Source organism: Vicia villosa, linkage group LG7, assembly GCF_029867415.1.
Source record: "Vicia villosa cultivar HV-30 ecotype Madison, WI linkage group LG7, Vvil1.0, whole genome shotgun sequence".
In the NCBI taxonomy this organism is placed as follows: Eukaryota; Viridiplantae; Streptophyta; class Magnoliopsida; order Fabales; family Fabaceae; genus Vicia; species Vicia villosa.
The window spans coordinates 42,689,451-42,704,716 of NC_081186.1; the positions used below are offsets into that span (position 1 = coordinate 42,689,451).

General features: G+C 35.1%; 1 protein-coding gene across 1 annotated transcript; it reads right to left on the bottom strand.

Annotated features, from left to right (window-relative positions):
- Positions 1-1,951: 1,951 nt before the first annotated feature.
- Positions 1,952-4,020, bottom strand: LOC131617139 (uncharacterized). The gene is made up of 2 exons (XM_058888499.1): positions 3,815-4,020; positions 1,952-2,415 (listed from the first exon to the last, which is right to left on the bottom strand). The coding sequence occupies exons 1-2, from the start codon at positions 3,935-3,937 to the stop codon at positions 2,128-2,130; spliced, it is 411 nt and encodes a 136-aa protein (XP_058744482.1). The 5' UTR covers positions 3,938-4,020; the 3' UTR covers positions 1,952-2,127.
- Positions 4,021-15,266: the final 11,246 nt, after the last annotated feature.

Genomic DNA, 15,266 nt, shown 5'->3' on the forward strand with positions numbered 1-15,266 from the left:
CTGTTGCATCTCCTATCTAGATCACGTTTTAGTTGAACACCATATCCAGCAAACTACATTGTCTTGCAAGGTCTTTCTGTAGCCAATGGTTTATGTTCGTTTTCAGTATTTTATGAATGTGCTGCAGATAACTGTTGTCTATTTGAAGTGTTAACATTGTGATGTATTGTTGTCTATTTGAAGTGTTAATGTTGTTGTGATGTCCTTGCATACTCTTAGTTTACACTCTTAATTTACTTAAAGGTGAATAAGTGGGATGTTGAGGGTTCGAATATGCATCCTTGTATCTGATGTCCCTGTTTTAACAAGACTTTAATAATTTTCTCTTAATAATAGATTTGAATGAGTTTTGCCTTTACTAAGACGTGACTGTTTGATAACCAAATCAATAATCACAATCCATAGTTTTTAGTTATTTTTACAGGGATCACACTTTATAGTTATCCATGACCAATTACAACTTTATTTTCCTTGGTCATTTTACATAATGGATTATATATATATATATATATATATATATATATATATATATATATATATATATATATATATATATATATATATATATATATATATACCAAAATTTACACCTAAAGTCTACACCGGATCATTTTATGTGAGGATTGAATACAATTAACAAGAATGCTATCTGTACACGAAGTATGACAACTACACCGTATGTTATTTGGTTTTTTTTATTTTCTTTATTAATTATCTTTTCCAATACTATTGAATACAAGTTTCTGTAGTATGTTATATGGTGTAACTATAGGTGTAGAAATTTGGTGTAAGTATAGCACACCTCCACAATTAAATACATGCACATGTTTTTAGGTGACAAGAAAATATTATAAAAATTAAAAAACCGTATATAATACGGTGTAGTGTAAATACAAGAAAATATTATAAAAATTAAAAAACCGTATATAATACGGTGTAGTGTAAATTATTTCATATTTTTCATTTATATTTAAAATTTTACATTTGCATTTGTTAAAATTTTATTTTTTTCTCCAACTCACGTGTTCTTTTTTATATGGTTCTTTATTACACACAAAATTAGCACATGAATATGATAATAATGTTTAATCTTAAGGGCCATTTTCAATATAATGCCTATTTTATTTTAAACAATAATGACTTTTATTTGAAAACTAAAGTATTTATTTTCAAATTTCAAAACGATTCCTATGGATATTCAATTTTCAAAGAATTGGGAGTATCACAGAGCAATCAATAAAACTCAAACTCTATTCAAGTAAAACAATTCCTTTTAATTATGCATATTGCTTATAATTTTTTTTATTAATATTATTCATATCATTACAAAAATACTACATCAGAAAAAAAAATCACCCGTGCGGAAGCACGGGTCTCTGACTAGTATAGTGTAACTATAGGTGTAGAAATTTGGTGTAAGTATAGCACACCTCCACAATTAAATACATGCACATGTTTTTAGGTGACAAGAAAATATTATAAAAATTAAAAACCGTATATAATACGGTGTAGTGTAAATACAAGAAAATATTATAAAAATTAAAAAACCGTATATAATACGGTGTAGTGTAAATATTTGGTGCAAACTTAGCATTGTTGTATATATATAGGCATGGAATGTTCTGATTACAACTTACACACTCTTTTCTTTCTTTCTGGTTTCACAATTTTGAGATTGTATTTAACAAAGGGGGAATAGGCAAATTTGTTATGCCTTAGTAGTGTATTGATAGAGACAAGAAATCGGGAAACTATGTAATTTCGGGTTTTGGGTTTCTATCAAAAACAAATTTCAGTGTAAAAATCATGTTTAAATTCAAAAGTTATAAATTTTAGCTTCAAATTGAATCAATTTTAGAGGTAGAATCAATTATACTTTAGAAGAACCAAACTTCTCAAAATCATTTCAAAATCAACTATACATCTCCAAAACATTTTTGACACTTCCAAAAGATAAACCAAATTTCATTAAAATGGATAAAAGGTATAGTTCACCATATCTCACATTTGAAAAGGAAATACATAACATCAAAAAAATCTGTGAGAAAATTACAAGTATCTAATACCAGTTTCAATGCAATATAGTAGTATACAAACCATAATACTAACTCCTCCAATGTGTCACCCTCAAGCAGTACCATTATTGGCAGAGGTAGAGTTTTCAATTTCATCTTCCTTGTTTGTGACTTCTTTGCTAGCTTTTGCTGGATATTTGATAGCATTGAGTTCGACTTTTCTCAAAGCAGCTTTGCCAAGATCAACACCGCAGATGTCAGAGAGACGAACAAGGTATAGCAACACGTCAGAAAGCTCTTCTCCGAGATGAATTTTTTCTTCCTCTTTAAACTCTGGAAGTCCACGTTTAACCTCGCCCTTCCACTGAAATATCTCGGACAATTCTCCCACTTCACCCACCTTCAAAAAATCACATGAAAAAAATATGTATAAGATCAATGTTGTCAACTACAGATTGCAGAAAATAACAAATTGCGGATCGTAGAAAATAACAGTTTGTTCAAATTTTGCAACGCAAACACTGCTGTAGCACCGTTGTAACCACTATATAGCAGTATTTTGTACTAAAACATATCGCAGAACAAAAATGTTTCGTTCAAATTTCATTATGCAATAGCACTATAGCACCACTTTAACCGCTATTTAACATCACTATTAAGAACACACCCCTAAATCTTATATGCATTGTATACGTATGAAGTTAAAGAACATAAGGCAAGGAAATTAATTGCATATGGTGTGTGGTAAATGGTGTAACAATAAAATGGAATACGTTCGCATTGCAACGAGATGAACTAGAACTCAATTAGCAATGACAGAACCTGAAAAATAAGGCATCAAAATGGTTTAGCCTATGTTTGGTTCCACTGGAAAACTCTTCATAATCACGTTTGGGTTGGTCATTATGCTTTAACCACAAATTGATTATATTTCTATTTGGTTTCGGCCCAAGATTGATTCCAACACCAATCTCAATTCAATCAAAAACCTATTAGAATAAGAACCAGTAACAAAAGAGAAAATAGAAGCACAAATCGCAAACAATAGACACGAAATTGGTTTACTCAGTTTAGCCGAGTGTGTTTACTTTACTCTGCGACTATAGGGCATATGTAGTTTCATTTTATTATTGAATGAAGTAAGGTTTAAATGTTACAGTCAATATACCTCAATCATAACGCCGGGGGACGACCCCAACCACCCCAAATATTCTTTCATTATCTATAAAATACAGACGCCAAAAACACGACACCAACCCTATCACGTTGAAATCGGTAATAATCTTAAAAAATGAATAAATTAAAGATAATCACAAGTGTCTGTGCTCCATACGTCGCTACCCTAGCTTGGCTCTCAAACCAAAATACAGGTATTTAGCCATACTCAACAAAGAGCATTTAGGAATTTAGCTTTTGCCGTGACATACAATCAATTCTCAAGTTCATAAAAAGTGGCAAAAGCATATATACACTCAAAAGCAATTAAAAAAACACACAACTTGCAAAAGAATAACCTTTACAAAATGCCAAACAGAGTGTAAGCAAATCTGTCATAGGTCAAACAAATCTTCAAAAACCCATTATAAACAAAAGAGATTAAACTAAAGTAATGACAAAATGATTATTCTCCTGACACCCTCAAAAGAGAAAACTACAAAACCCTTGTGAAATAAAAAAACCCAAAATCAAAAATCAAATTTTTATTCCAAAAAAACTACATATTCAACCAATGAAGTTCATGCAAAGATGAAATAACAACAAAAGTTACAAAATTTATGTAAAATTTTAAAGAAAGTTACCATAGCCAAGAGAAGGTTTCTTGGGCTGTGATATTGATCCCAATTCCTGTCTTTGGCGAATTGAGCTTGTAATTGCTTGAGCTTTCCAATGGTTACAGAGTCACCTTCATGAACCTCACTCATGTTGAAGACCCAAAGAGAAATCACAGAGAGAATCGAAAGGACAAAGACGAGACAGAAAAAAGACAAGGGAATTAGAAAATGACGTTTCTTATAATTGTGTTTATAAAAAATAATAGCAATATATATAGTAAAATAATAAACAATTATTTACAACAAAAAAAAGAATAAAATTATTAATAGGAATACTACTATTAAATAAATATTAATTAATAAGATAAAGGAAACTTTTTTTGTTTTCAATATTACCTTTGAAAAAAAACTGTTACAACAATGTTTTTACACGGCAATAGAACAATAAAAATAAAACTGATTGATGTGAACCATTCAAGAATTCAATATAATAACTGATGGAGGTTAAAATTAGAAAATGAACAGTTTAAAATAACTTATGGACAGTGCAAAATAAAACGGCAACATATGGGTATTCAAATTTCTATCCAATCTCTATTCTTCTTCTATTTAGTAATAATATGCATTCAAATTTCTATCCAGTCTCTTTTTTCTTTCTACATAAACTTTTAATTTGGACGTTAGTCATTATAATACAAATATAAAAAATAGAAAAAAATCATAAATATAGATTATTTTATAAGCTGTTTTGACCTTTTATATATATATATATATATATATATATATATATATATATATATATATATATATATATATATATATATCCGGCCATGTGCCTGTGCAAAGAGAGTCACAGCACATGGTCTCAAACATAAATTATTTTGTTACTGTATTAATTCTAAATGGTAGGAAAGTAACTATGCATTCATAATGAATTATATTTTAAAGAACTTCGGTTACTGGCCACACAAGTATAAATGCTTTATAGGAAAGTTTTAAACTCTTATTATAACCACCTTTTCCTTTTCACTGGATATCAGCCCTCGATGTGGAACATCAAATATAACTTTTTTTAAAGCCTTGTTTTATATTGCAGTCAACTTTGCTCTAATAATTCTTCATATCCATGATATAACTACCTTAATTTAGAATCAATTAATGATAATTACTGAAACTAACAATGTCCCTTATACACATCATCAATGCCAATGTGACTCATTGTTATACAATACCAAGATATATATCTGATAGTCTTCTAGTTGACTCTTCATCCAGAGCATCTGTGTACTACATCCAGCAACAGCAACATATTCTGCTTCTGTTGTAGAGAGGGCAATGGTAACTTGCTTCTTACTGTATCATGAGATCAAATGACTTTCAAGAAATTGACAACTTCCAGAAGTACTTTTTCTTTCAATTCTATCTCTAGCGTAATCATTATCACAATAGCCTACTAAGTTGTAATCTTTTGATCTTCTGTAGACTAAACCAACATTAGTAGTACCTTTCAGATACCTCAGAATTCTCTTAACAGCTGTTAAGTAAGATTCTCTAGGATCTGATTGGAATCTAGCACACAGACAAACACTGAATAAAATATCAGGTCTAGAAGCAGTAAGATATAGAAGAGACCCAATCATACCTATGTATAACTTCTGATCTACCTTCTTACTTACCTCATCCTAACATAAGATACACGTTGGATGCATAGGAGTCTTTGCATCTTTGCTTTCAGAAAGATTGAACTTCTTCAGAAGTTCTTTCACATACTTGGTTTGGTGAACATATGTTCCTTCTGATGTTTGATTGATATGGATCCCAAGGAAGTACTTGAGTTCTCCCATCATGCTCATTTCAAACTCAGCCTGCATAGACTTAGAAAACTCCTTTCCAAGTGTAGCATTAGATGTTCCAAATATATTATCATCAACATAAATTTGGCAAATTAAAAGATCCTTCTTAAAGGTTTTACAAAAGAGAGTAGTATCCACTTTTCCTCTAGTGAAACCATTATCCAGAAGGAAAGAACTTAATCTTTCATACCAAGCTCTAGGACCTTGCTTCAATCCGTATAATGATTTCTTTAGTTTAAAAACATGATCTGGAGACTTAGAGTCTTCAAAACCGGGAGGTTGGTGGACATAGACTTCTTCATCTATATAACCATTTAAGAAAGCACTCTTAACATCCATCTGATATAGAGTGATGTTATGTTGAGTGGAAAAAGAAATCAATAAGCGAATAGATTCTAACCTGGCCACTGGTGCAAAGGTTTTTGTATAGTCGATACCTTCTTGCTGACTATAACTCTGAGCCACCAGTCTGGCTTTGTTTCTTACAACTTCTCCTTTTTCGCTTAGCTTGTTTTTGAAGACCAACATTGTACCAATGATGTTAAATACTTTAGGTCTAGGAACAAGATCCCATACATCATTCCTTGTAAACTGATTTAGTTCTTCTTGCATGGCAATTATCCAATCTGCATCTTCTAGTGCTTGATCAACAGAAGTTGGCTGGATCAAAGAGACAAGCCCTAATTGACATTCTGCATTGTTCTTAAGGAATGCTCTTTTTCTGATAGGATCATCCATCTTTCCAAGAATGACATCTTCTGAATGAGCAAAGGTGAGTCTAGAAGATCTTCTGACTGTTGGCTCTTCAAAAATTCTCAGATTCTCCAAAGATGCAGCAACTTGATCTTCTGATCCTTTACTTCTGAGATCCTCAGCTTCTGGTACTTTGCTTCTTGGTTCTTCAGCTTCTGATATATCAATATCTAAATCTGCAAAATTCTCAAACTGCTTTGGCTTTTCAAGACCAAGCTTATCATCAAATCTGATATTGATTGATTCTTCAACAACTAATGTTTCAGTATTGTATACTCTGTAGCCTTTAGAGCGTTCAGAATATCCATGAAGGAAAAACTTCTATGCCTTAGAATGAAACTCACCAAGATGATCTTTAGTATTCAGAATAAAACAGACACATCCAAAAGGATGAAAATATGAAATGTTGGGCTTTCTGTTCTTCCACAATTCATAAGGAGTCTTATTAAGAATAGGTCTTATAGAGATTCTATTTTGAATATAGCATGCAGTATTAATTTCTCCTTCCCAGAAATGCTTAGCCATATTGGTTTCATTGATCATGGTTCTGGCCATTTCTTGTATAGTCCTATTCTTTCGTTCTACAACTCCATTTTGCTGTGGAGTTCTAGGACAAGAGAAATCATGGGCAATACCATTTTCTTTGAAGAACTCCTCAAAGAATCTGTTCTAAAATTCACCACCATGATCACTTCTGACCTTTATGATTTTACACTCCTTCTCGGATTGAATTTGAGTGTAGAATTCAAAGAACACTGAATGAGACTCATCCTTGTGTTTTAAGAAATTTACCCATGTCCAGCGACTATAATCATCTACGATGACTAATCCATATTTCTTCCCTCTGACAGATTTTGTTTTGACTGGGCCAAACAGATCAATATGCAAAAGTTCTAGCGGCCTAGAGGAAGAGACAACATTCTTAGACTTGAATGCAGGTTTGGAGAACTTTCCCTTCTGACATGCTTCGCAAAGAGCATCTGATATATATTTCAGATTAGGGAGTCCTCTGACCAAATTTAGTTTGTTAATCTGAGAAATATTTCTCAAACTAGCATGGCCTAATCTTCTGTGCCAGACCCATTGCTCTTCACTAACAGACATAAGACAAGTTACCTTCTGATTCTTAAGATCTTGAAGATCAATCTTGTAAATGTTGTTCTCTCTCTTTCCTGTAAATAGGATTGAGCCATCCTTCTGACTTACAGCCTTGCAATACTTTTGATTGAAGATTATGTCACAACCATTGTCACTTAATTGACTTATGGACAACAAGTTATGAGCTAATCCATCTACCAGAAGAACATTAGTTATAGAAGGAGAGTTACCAGTACTTATGGTTCCAGAGCCAATTATCTTGCCCTTCTGATCTCCTCCAAACTTAACTTCTCCTGCAGATTTAAGCACCAGGTCTTGGAACATAGACCTTATTCCCGTCATGTGTCGAGAGCACCCAGAGTCCAGGTACCATGACATGCTTTCCTTTGTCTTCTTTGCAGCCAAGGATTTCTGCAACAGGAATAATCTTTTCCTTAGGTACCCACATTTTCTTGGGTCCTTTCTTGTTAGTTCTCCTCAAGTTCTGATTGAACTTGGGTTTAGCATTATAAATAATAGGAGGAACAACATGATAATTCTTATTCTGAGTTACATGATATTTTCTAGGTTGTGTCACATGCTTCTTAGTGTGTGTAATATGAAAGCTTTTGGTATGTGATGTGAGCCTAATATCATGGGAGTGGTCATACTTGAACTGATCATACAAAGTCTTGTATGATATTTTCATGTCATCTACAGATTCAAGTTTGTATGGAGTTTCACCCTCATAGCCAATGCCAACTCTCTTGTTTCCAGAAACAGTATATATCATAGAAGCAAGATGACTTCTGCCAATACTTCTAGACAAGAACTTCCTAAAACTCAAGTCATATTCTTTCAGAATATGGTTCAGGCTACGAATGGATTTTTCTGAGTCAGAAGGAGATTCAACATCTTTAGATAATTTTAAAACTTTTTCCTTTAGTTTAGAATTTTCCACTTCAATCTTCTTAGTTTCATATTCAAATAGCTTTTTTAGCTTTTTGTATTTGATACTAAGATGAGCTTTGAGTTCTAGAAGTACTGTTAGACTGGAAACTAACTCTTCTCTAGACAGTTCAGAAAATACCTCTTCACAATCTGATTCTGATCCATCATCAACTGTGGCCATTAGTGCAATGTTTGCCTGCTCGCCTTTAGAGTCTGATTCTGATTCTAATGAATCTGAATCATCCCAAGTTTCCATAAGACCTTTCCTCTTATGAAACTTTTTCTTGGGCTTCTCCTTCTGAAGCTCTGGACACTCATTCTTGTAGTGACCTGGCTCATTGCACTCATAGCATGTGACCTTCTTCTTGTCATATCTTCTGCTTCCAGAAGATTCTCCTTTTTCAAGATTCTTAGAAATTTTGAAGTTCTTGAACTTCCTATGCTTTCTCTTCCAGAGTTGGTTTACCCTTCCGGAGATCATGGACAGTTCGTCTTCTTCTTCTGATTCTGATTCTTCAGAATCTTCTTCTTCAGCCTGAAAAGCGTTAGTGCGTTTTTTATAATTAGATTTTAATGCAATAGACTTACCTTTCTTCTGAGGTTCATTAGCATCTAGCTCTATTTCATGATCCTCAGGGCGCTGATCAGCTCTTCCAAAGAGACTTCATTTAGATCCTTTGCTATCTTGAATGCAGTCACCATTGGACTCCATCTTCTGAGCTAAAAATATAGATTTTAGAGTCGCCACCTATTCTGAAGGGCGAATAGGAAACCCTACGCAGTTTAAGAAATCTGGGTAAGTTATTACAATCAGGTCGAGGGAAGGTATTAGGCACCCTCAACCCTTTCCTAAGGTTTGTTCTAAGGTAAAGGTTTTATGGCTAAAATTTAGAGGTTTAAAAGCTAAGGAAATGAATAGGGCGAAATTGAGATTTTAAGTGAATTGAGGTTTTAGGGAGGGGGACTCGCCTTGTTACCAAGTGCCTACGTATCTCCATAAGGAGAATCAGAGTCAACGTAGTTCGGGCACAGGGTAGTACGCCTTAAAATTAGTATGAGTGGTTTGAAGGCATTTTGAATGGCCTATCATAGTTTTTGAAATGCGAAGTTCGAAGGTATTTTGAATTACCTTATCGTAGTTTGAACATCGCAGTATTGAAGAGATGAAAATCCGTAGTACCGTGGTTTAGTGTGTTTTAGATGTTTGGGCGTACAACCCTGATTTAATATGTCACCGTTAGTTGCGATGATCAATAGGTTTGATCATTATAGTTAACGGATTAATGGGCATTGCTGGTTACTCTGATCAATAGATTCGATCGTAGCGGGCAGCAAATTGAATGTATTTTAAATGTTTTTAAAATTCTTTATTCGGATATTTAATCAGTACGACATAGAGAGTCGACCAATTCGAAGGCGGAGTCAAATAGATATTCACCCGTCATTTATCCGTTAAAGGAGAGTTAGAATTGACGTTTTTTATTATTGGATTTGGTTAATCAAATTAATCGACTATTAATCACTGCGACCAATAGATTTGGTCGGAACGAGTGATAAATTGAATCCTAAAACCTTAGCCAAGTGTTGATGAACCTTTCTAGGCTTTTTGTGATTTTTAATAATTAAAATAATTAAATAAATTAAATCGACAAAAATCGGGAGTTAATATTTTAATCCTAATCATTAGCCTAACCCTAGTTATATTTGTTGATTAAACTAAACATAATTTATCAATATTTAATCTAAACAAAAATAATAAAATTATAAACAAAATAATAAAATTATATAGAAAAAACTTGGGAAAGAAATTTTGTGTTATTGTTCTTTGAAGGTGCATGGTGGATCCACAATTCCTGGGGCGTTAGATTGGAATTATAGGAGATCTGATGGTTGATGTTGATGGTGCGTGATGGTCTAGCATTTGGGTATTGTACAGAATCCGCGAAGATTAATTAACCAAAAATAATACTCACACCTGGCTCGAACCCAGGACAATGAGGTATATGAATTCTTCACCTTCCAAATCCCACCACGTTTCCCTTTTGATAATTATACTCCCTCGATAAAAGAAATATTAATTTAGGCAATAAATGGATGAAGTCAAACAACAAACTTACCTGGCCCCACCTGCATGCACGCATACCCAATCAGAGCAAGTGAGAGAGAGAAAAGCTTTGCTGACCCACCGATCACCATTGCGCGCGCGGGGAAAGAGAGAGGGAGAAAACTGACTGGCCAACCAGAAGTTGACAACGTGCAGTCAACGGATCCAAGGAGCCTCGTCATAATCTTCTTTCCACACACCTGCGAATTCTCCCGCGGAAACAGCCACGGAAATAATTGCGGATTTTCCCTCGATTCTCCATGGATGTGCGCATCCGAAACCTCATGTATTGAACTCCTAAAGCGCGATCCGTTGGCTTCCCCCAAGGACATGACTCAACTGTGAACCTTCTTCTGAACGCCGTGGTGGCATTATTTTGGCCAGAAAACACCTGTAACTATCAACACGAAGGACATACCACCTTTTTCCCTAAGCATGGCATCTCTTACCTTGGTCTTTAGAGCTTCAAGTCAAGCACTCAAAACTGTTCTAAATGCCAACAGAAACTTAAGGAAACAATTGGTTTTAGGCAACACGCCAGGAATCACAAGATACGAAAGATCAAAAATACATGAACATGGTGAGTATGGTATTTTCGTTTTAAACGTTATAGTACCTGGACACTGCTTCAAACCTACCTTATCTCGCCCCAGGAAGAGAATAGGAAAACCTTTTGTCCTTGAGGATGGCTGCAATACTGAATTCGATGGTGCAAATTTACTTGAAGATTTTTGAGAAAAAAACCCTAGTTGCTTGACTCCTCCTTTCGTCCCCTTGCCACCAAAATTTCTTTTTGCTTTTATGAGAGATAGAATTAGGTTAAAATGCTGGGTTTGGACTTTAGTTTTGATCCCTTGGAATTTTTGCATAAAATCATGAGATTTTCTTTCTAATTGTGTCTCAAACCTTCCCCTCACCTATAAACGAATTTTGGACCTCTTTATGGTATTGTTTGGGCCCTTATGTGATTAGAAGAGGATCCATATAATTTTAATCCATTTATTTTGATATTTTTCTTGATTTATTTAGTATTTAAATGGATAAAAATCCATATAAATAAAAATAAATATCATGAAAGGGTGGGAAGGGGCATATAGGTCCTTGTATACATCATGGGCATGTTTGAAATCAAGATCTTGGGCCCATTAGTCAAAAAATGCAAAATTATGCAATTAGAGTTTCATGTGTATCTTGAAAATTGCTCAACTTCAACCATGCGTACCTCTCTCAATTTTAAACCTAAGGGGGTGTTATTGATCAATTTAGAAATATCAGGGTGTCCTCTAAATGATCCTTTTGGTTTCATCTCAATTGAAGCTTTCATGCTCGAGTTATGAGCTTTGAACCAAAAGGTGTTTTTGTTGACTTTTTGGAGGACCTATAATCTCTTCGGCCATATCTCTTGAATGAAGCATTTCTGGCCTTGTCTTGTGAGAGACAAAGTTTTAGAGAATCAAATTTCGTTCAAAATAGGCTTTGGTTGGGCAATTTTTGATGCTCCATGTGAAAGTTATGGCCAATCAAAGTTGGGTTGACTTTCTCCTATAAAAAAACCCTAATTTGAACCTTTGCATTTGTTCATGGCGATTTTTATTGATATATAATGATCAGCCTTTGATCAAATGATGGATATAACCTCACATACTTGATGTTGACCAAAAATCTTGAAGTTTGACTATATTTTTACTATAGTTGACTTTTATATCAACATAGTCGATTATTGATCATTTGAGCCATTGAGTGCGCAATCCTTGGAATGGAAGCTTGATAATTGACATAGAGATACCTTTAGACATATGAGACACCTTGAGATCCATTTTAGGCCTTAAATACTCACAATCCTTTGATAAAATGAAAACCCTAGTTTTGAGAGGCCCTCGATTAGGAGTGTGTTGCTTGAATAAACCATTGGACCTTGAGCCATTGAAGATAAGCAGAGGAGGGAAAATTTTGGGGTATGACAACTGCCTCTGTTCAATCTTTTTAAACCCGAAGAGTCGGATAGGCACGTCTGCCTATCGTGATCTTAAAGGTAGAAGATGATTGAACACTGAAATGCCTTAAAATTTGCATTTGTCGGGAAAAGTTATGTGGGAAATGGGCTTACAGATGCCACCCAAGGTAAATACCATTTCTTAGGATGTGAAGCAGATGCTTTCGAAAGGAACCACTTGCTTTGATTGTAGCATGGCCTGAAAAGGCAACCTGAATTTTATGCAATGTTATGATGCATGCGATGCCTGATGCAGTGAACTTCTCAAAATAAATGAGAACCATGTATGTATATGCATAATGTATGAATGAGGTATGTTAGTTGAATGATGCATGATTGTTAGTTGAAGTATGTTAGTAATTCTGAAAAAGAAAAAAATAAAACCTTTGTTTGTTATTGATGATGTTTTGGAGAATATCACTGCCGAGGGACTCACGTGATAAACCCAATTGAAGAAACCTTTTGTAAAACCTTGTGCTCGAGCGTGAGAGAAAAGAACCGTCCTGCTAAAGCCTGAGTCTTACATAGAGAGGACTTGTAAGAGGGATCACTTGTTATGATTATAACAAGCTCACCTGCACCATTAGGATTATTTGCTAGGGTTATAGTAAATTCACCTGTACCATTAGGATAATTTGCTAGGGTTATAGCAAACTCACCTGCACCATTAGGATCATTTGCGAGGGTTATTGCAAACTCACCTGCACCATTAGGATAATTTGCTAGGGTAATAGCAAACTCACCTGCACCATTAGGATTATTTGCTAGGGTTATAGAAAATTCACCCGCACCATTAGGATCATTGCTAGGGTTGTAGCAAACTCACCTGTACCATTAGGATAATTTGCTAGGGTTATAGCGAACTCACCTGCACCATTAGGATCATTTGCGAGGGTTATCGCAAACTCACCTGCACCATTAGGAGTATTATCTAGGGTTATAGCAAACTCACCTGCACCAATAGGATCATTTGCGAGGGTTATCGCAAACTCACCTGCACCATTAGGATCATTTGCAAGGGTTATCGCAAACTCACCTACACCATTAGGATTATTTGCTAGGGTTATAGAAAACTCACCGCACCAATAGGATCCTTTGCTAGGGTTATAGCAAACTCACCTGCACCAATAGGATCATTTGCCCTGGTTTGGACAAATTTCACCTGCACCATTTGGATCATTTGCCCTGGTTCGGACAAATTTCACCTGCACCATTTGGATCATTTGCCCTGGTTCGGACAAATTTCACCTACACCATTTGGATCATTTGCCCTGGTTGGGACTAATTTTACCTGTACCATTTGGATCATTTGCCCTGGTTCGGACAAATTTCACCTGCACCATTTGGATCATTTGCCCTGGCTCGGACAAATTTCACCTGCACCATTTGGATCATTTGCCCTGGTTCGGACAAATTTCACCTACACCATTTGGAATTACCTGCCATGGTTCTGACAAGCGTACCTGCATAAGAAGAGATTATTTGCTATAGTTCTAGCAAACTTACCTGTATCAAAGGAATTGCCTGCCATGGTTCTGACAAGCGTACCTGCATGGAAAAGATTCACCTGTTTGGAGACTCACGACTCGAGGGTTGGAGAAAATAGCATGTCAAATATTCACGACTCGAGGGTCAGAAAACAAACCTATCACAACACGAGGGCTGGAAATTTACGACTCGAGGGTCGGAAAACACACCCATCACAACACGAGGGCTGGAAACTCACGACACGTGGGTCGGAAAATACACCTATCACAACACGAGGGTTGGAGAACTTTTGTAGTATGTGAATGCACCAGATGATATGCATATGCTAATGCTGATGTAATCCTGAGATTTTATCTCCTTAAACCCATTGAACTTGTTTAATCCATGTTTGCCCCTACACCATGGCTATGCTTATGCCGTCATGGTAATGTTTATGTATGTGGACAATGCTTATGCTTATGTATATGTTGATTGGTGTAACGAGTGGAATGAAATAATGTCTTCTACAAGACTACCTGAAAAGGTTTCTGGAATGGATATGAAAATTTGTCTTAAAGAAGACTACCTGAAAAGGTTCTTAGGATGGATAGAAATTTGTCTTAAAGAAGACTACTGGGAAAGGTTCTTAGAATGGATAGAAATTCGTCTTAAAGAAGACTACCGGGAAAGGTTCTTAGAATGGATAGAAATTTGTCTTACAGAAGACCACCTGGAAAGGCTGAAAATGTCTTACAAAGACTACCTAAAAAGATTTTTGGAGAGGACAGTGCATGTCTTAGAAAAGACCACCTAGAAAGATTCGTAGAATGTCTTAAAGAAGACTACCTGAAGAGGTTCCTGGAAAGGGTGACAATTCGTCTTGAATAAGGCTGCTTAAGGAGACTCCTAGAAAGGATCGTGAGATTTGTCTTAAAGAAGACTACCTAGAAAGGTACGGTGTAATGTATCAACCAATGTATGTAATGCGTGACTTATGTATATTTGCATGATGCCCCAATGCTAGGTTGTTGGTAACCGAAAGCGTATATAGCTTGTTAAATTTGTAAGGTTGTTGGATGCTAGCGTGATTCCCCAATACTTGCTTTTGAACTTTGAAGATCGTAGTTAGGAGAAAGATGTTGTAAAGCGTGAGAACTCCTTTTTCTTTTGTTGTGCGTCTTGCCCCAGTTTGGTTTTTCGAAATACTCCACGCCTTTAACCTTTTAAATTGTTTACCTTATGGATTTGATATCCAATGCCCCAATGTTTAGTAGAAAAATA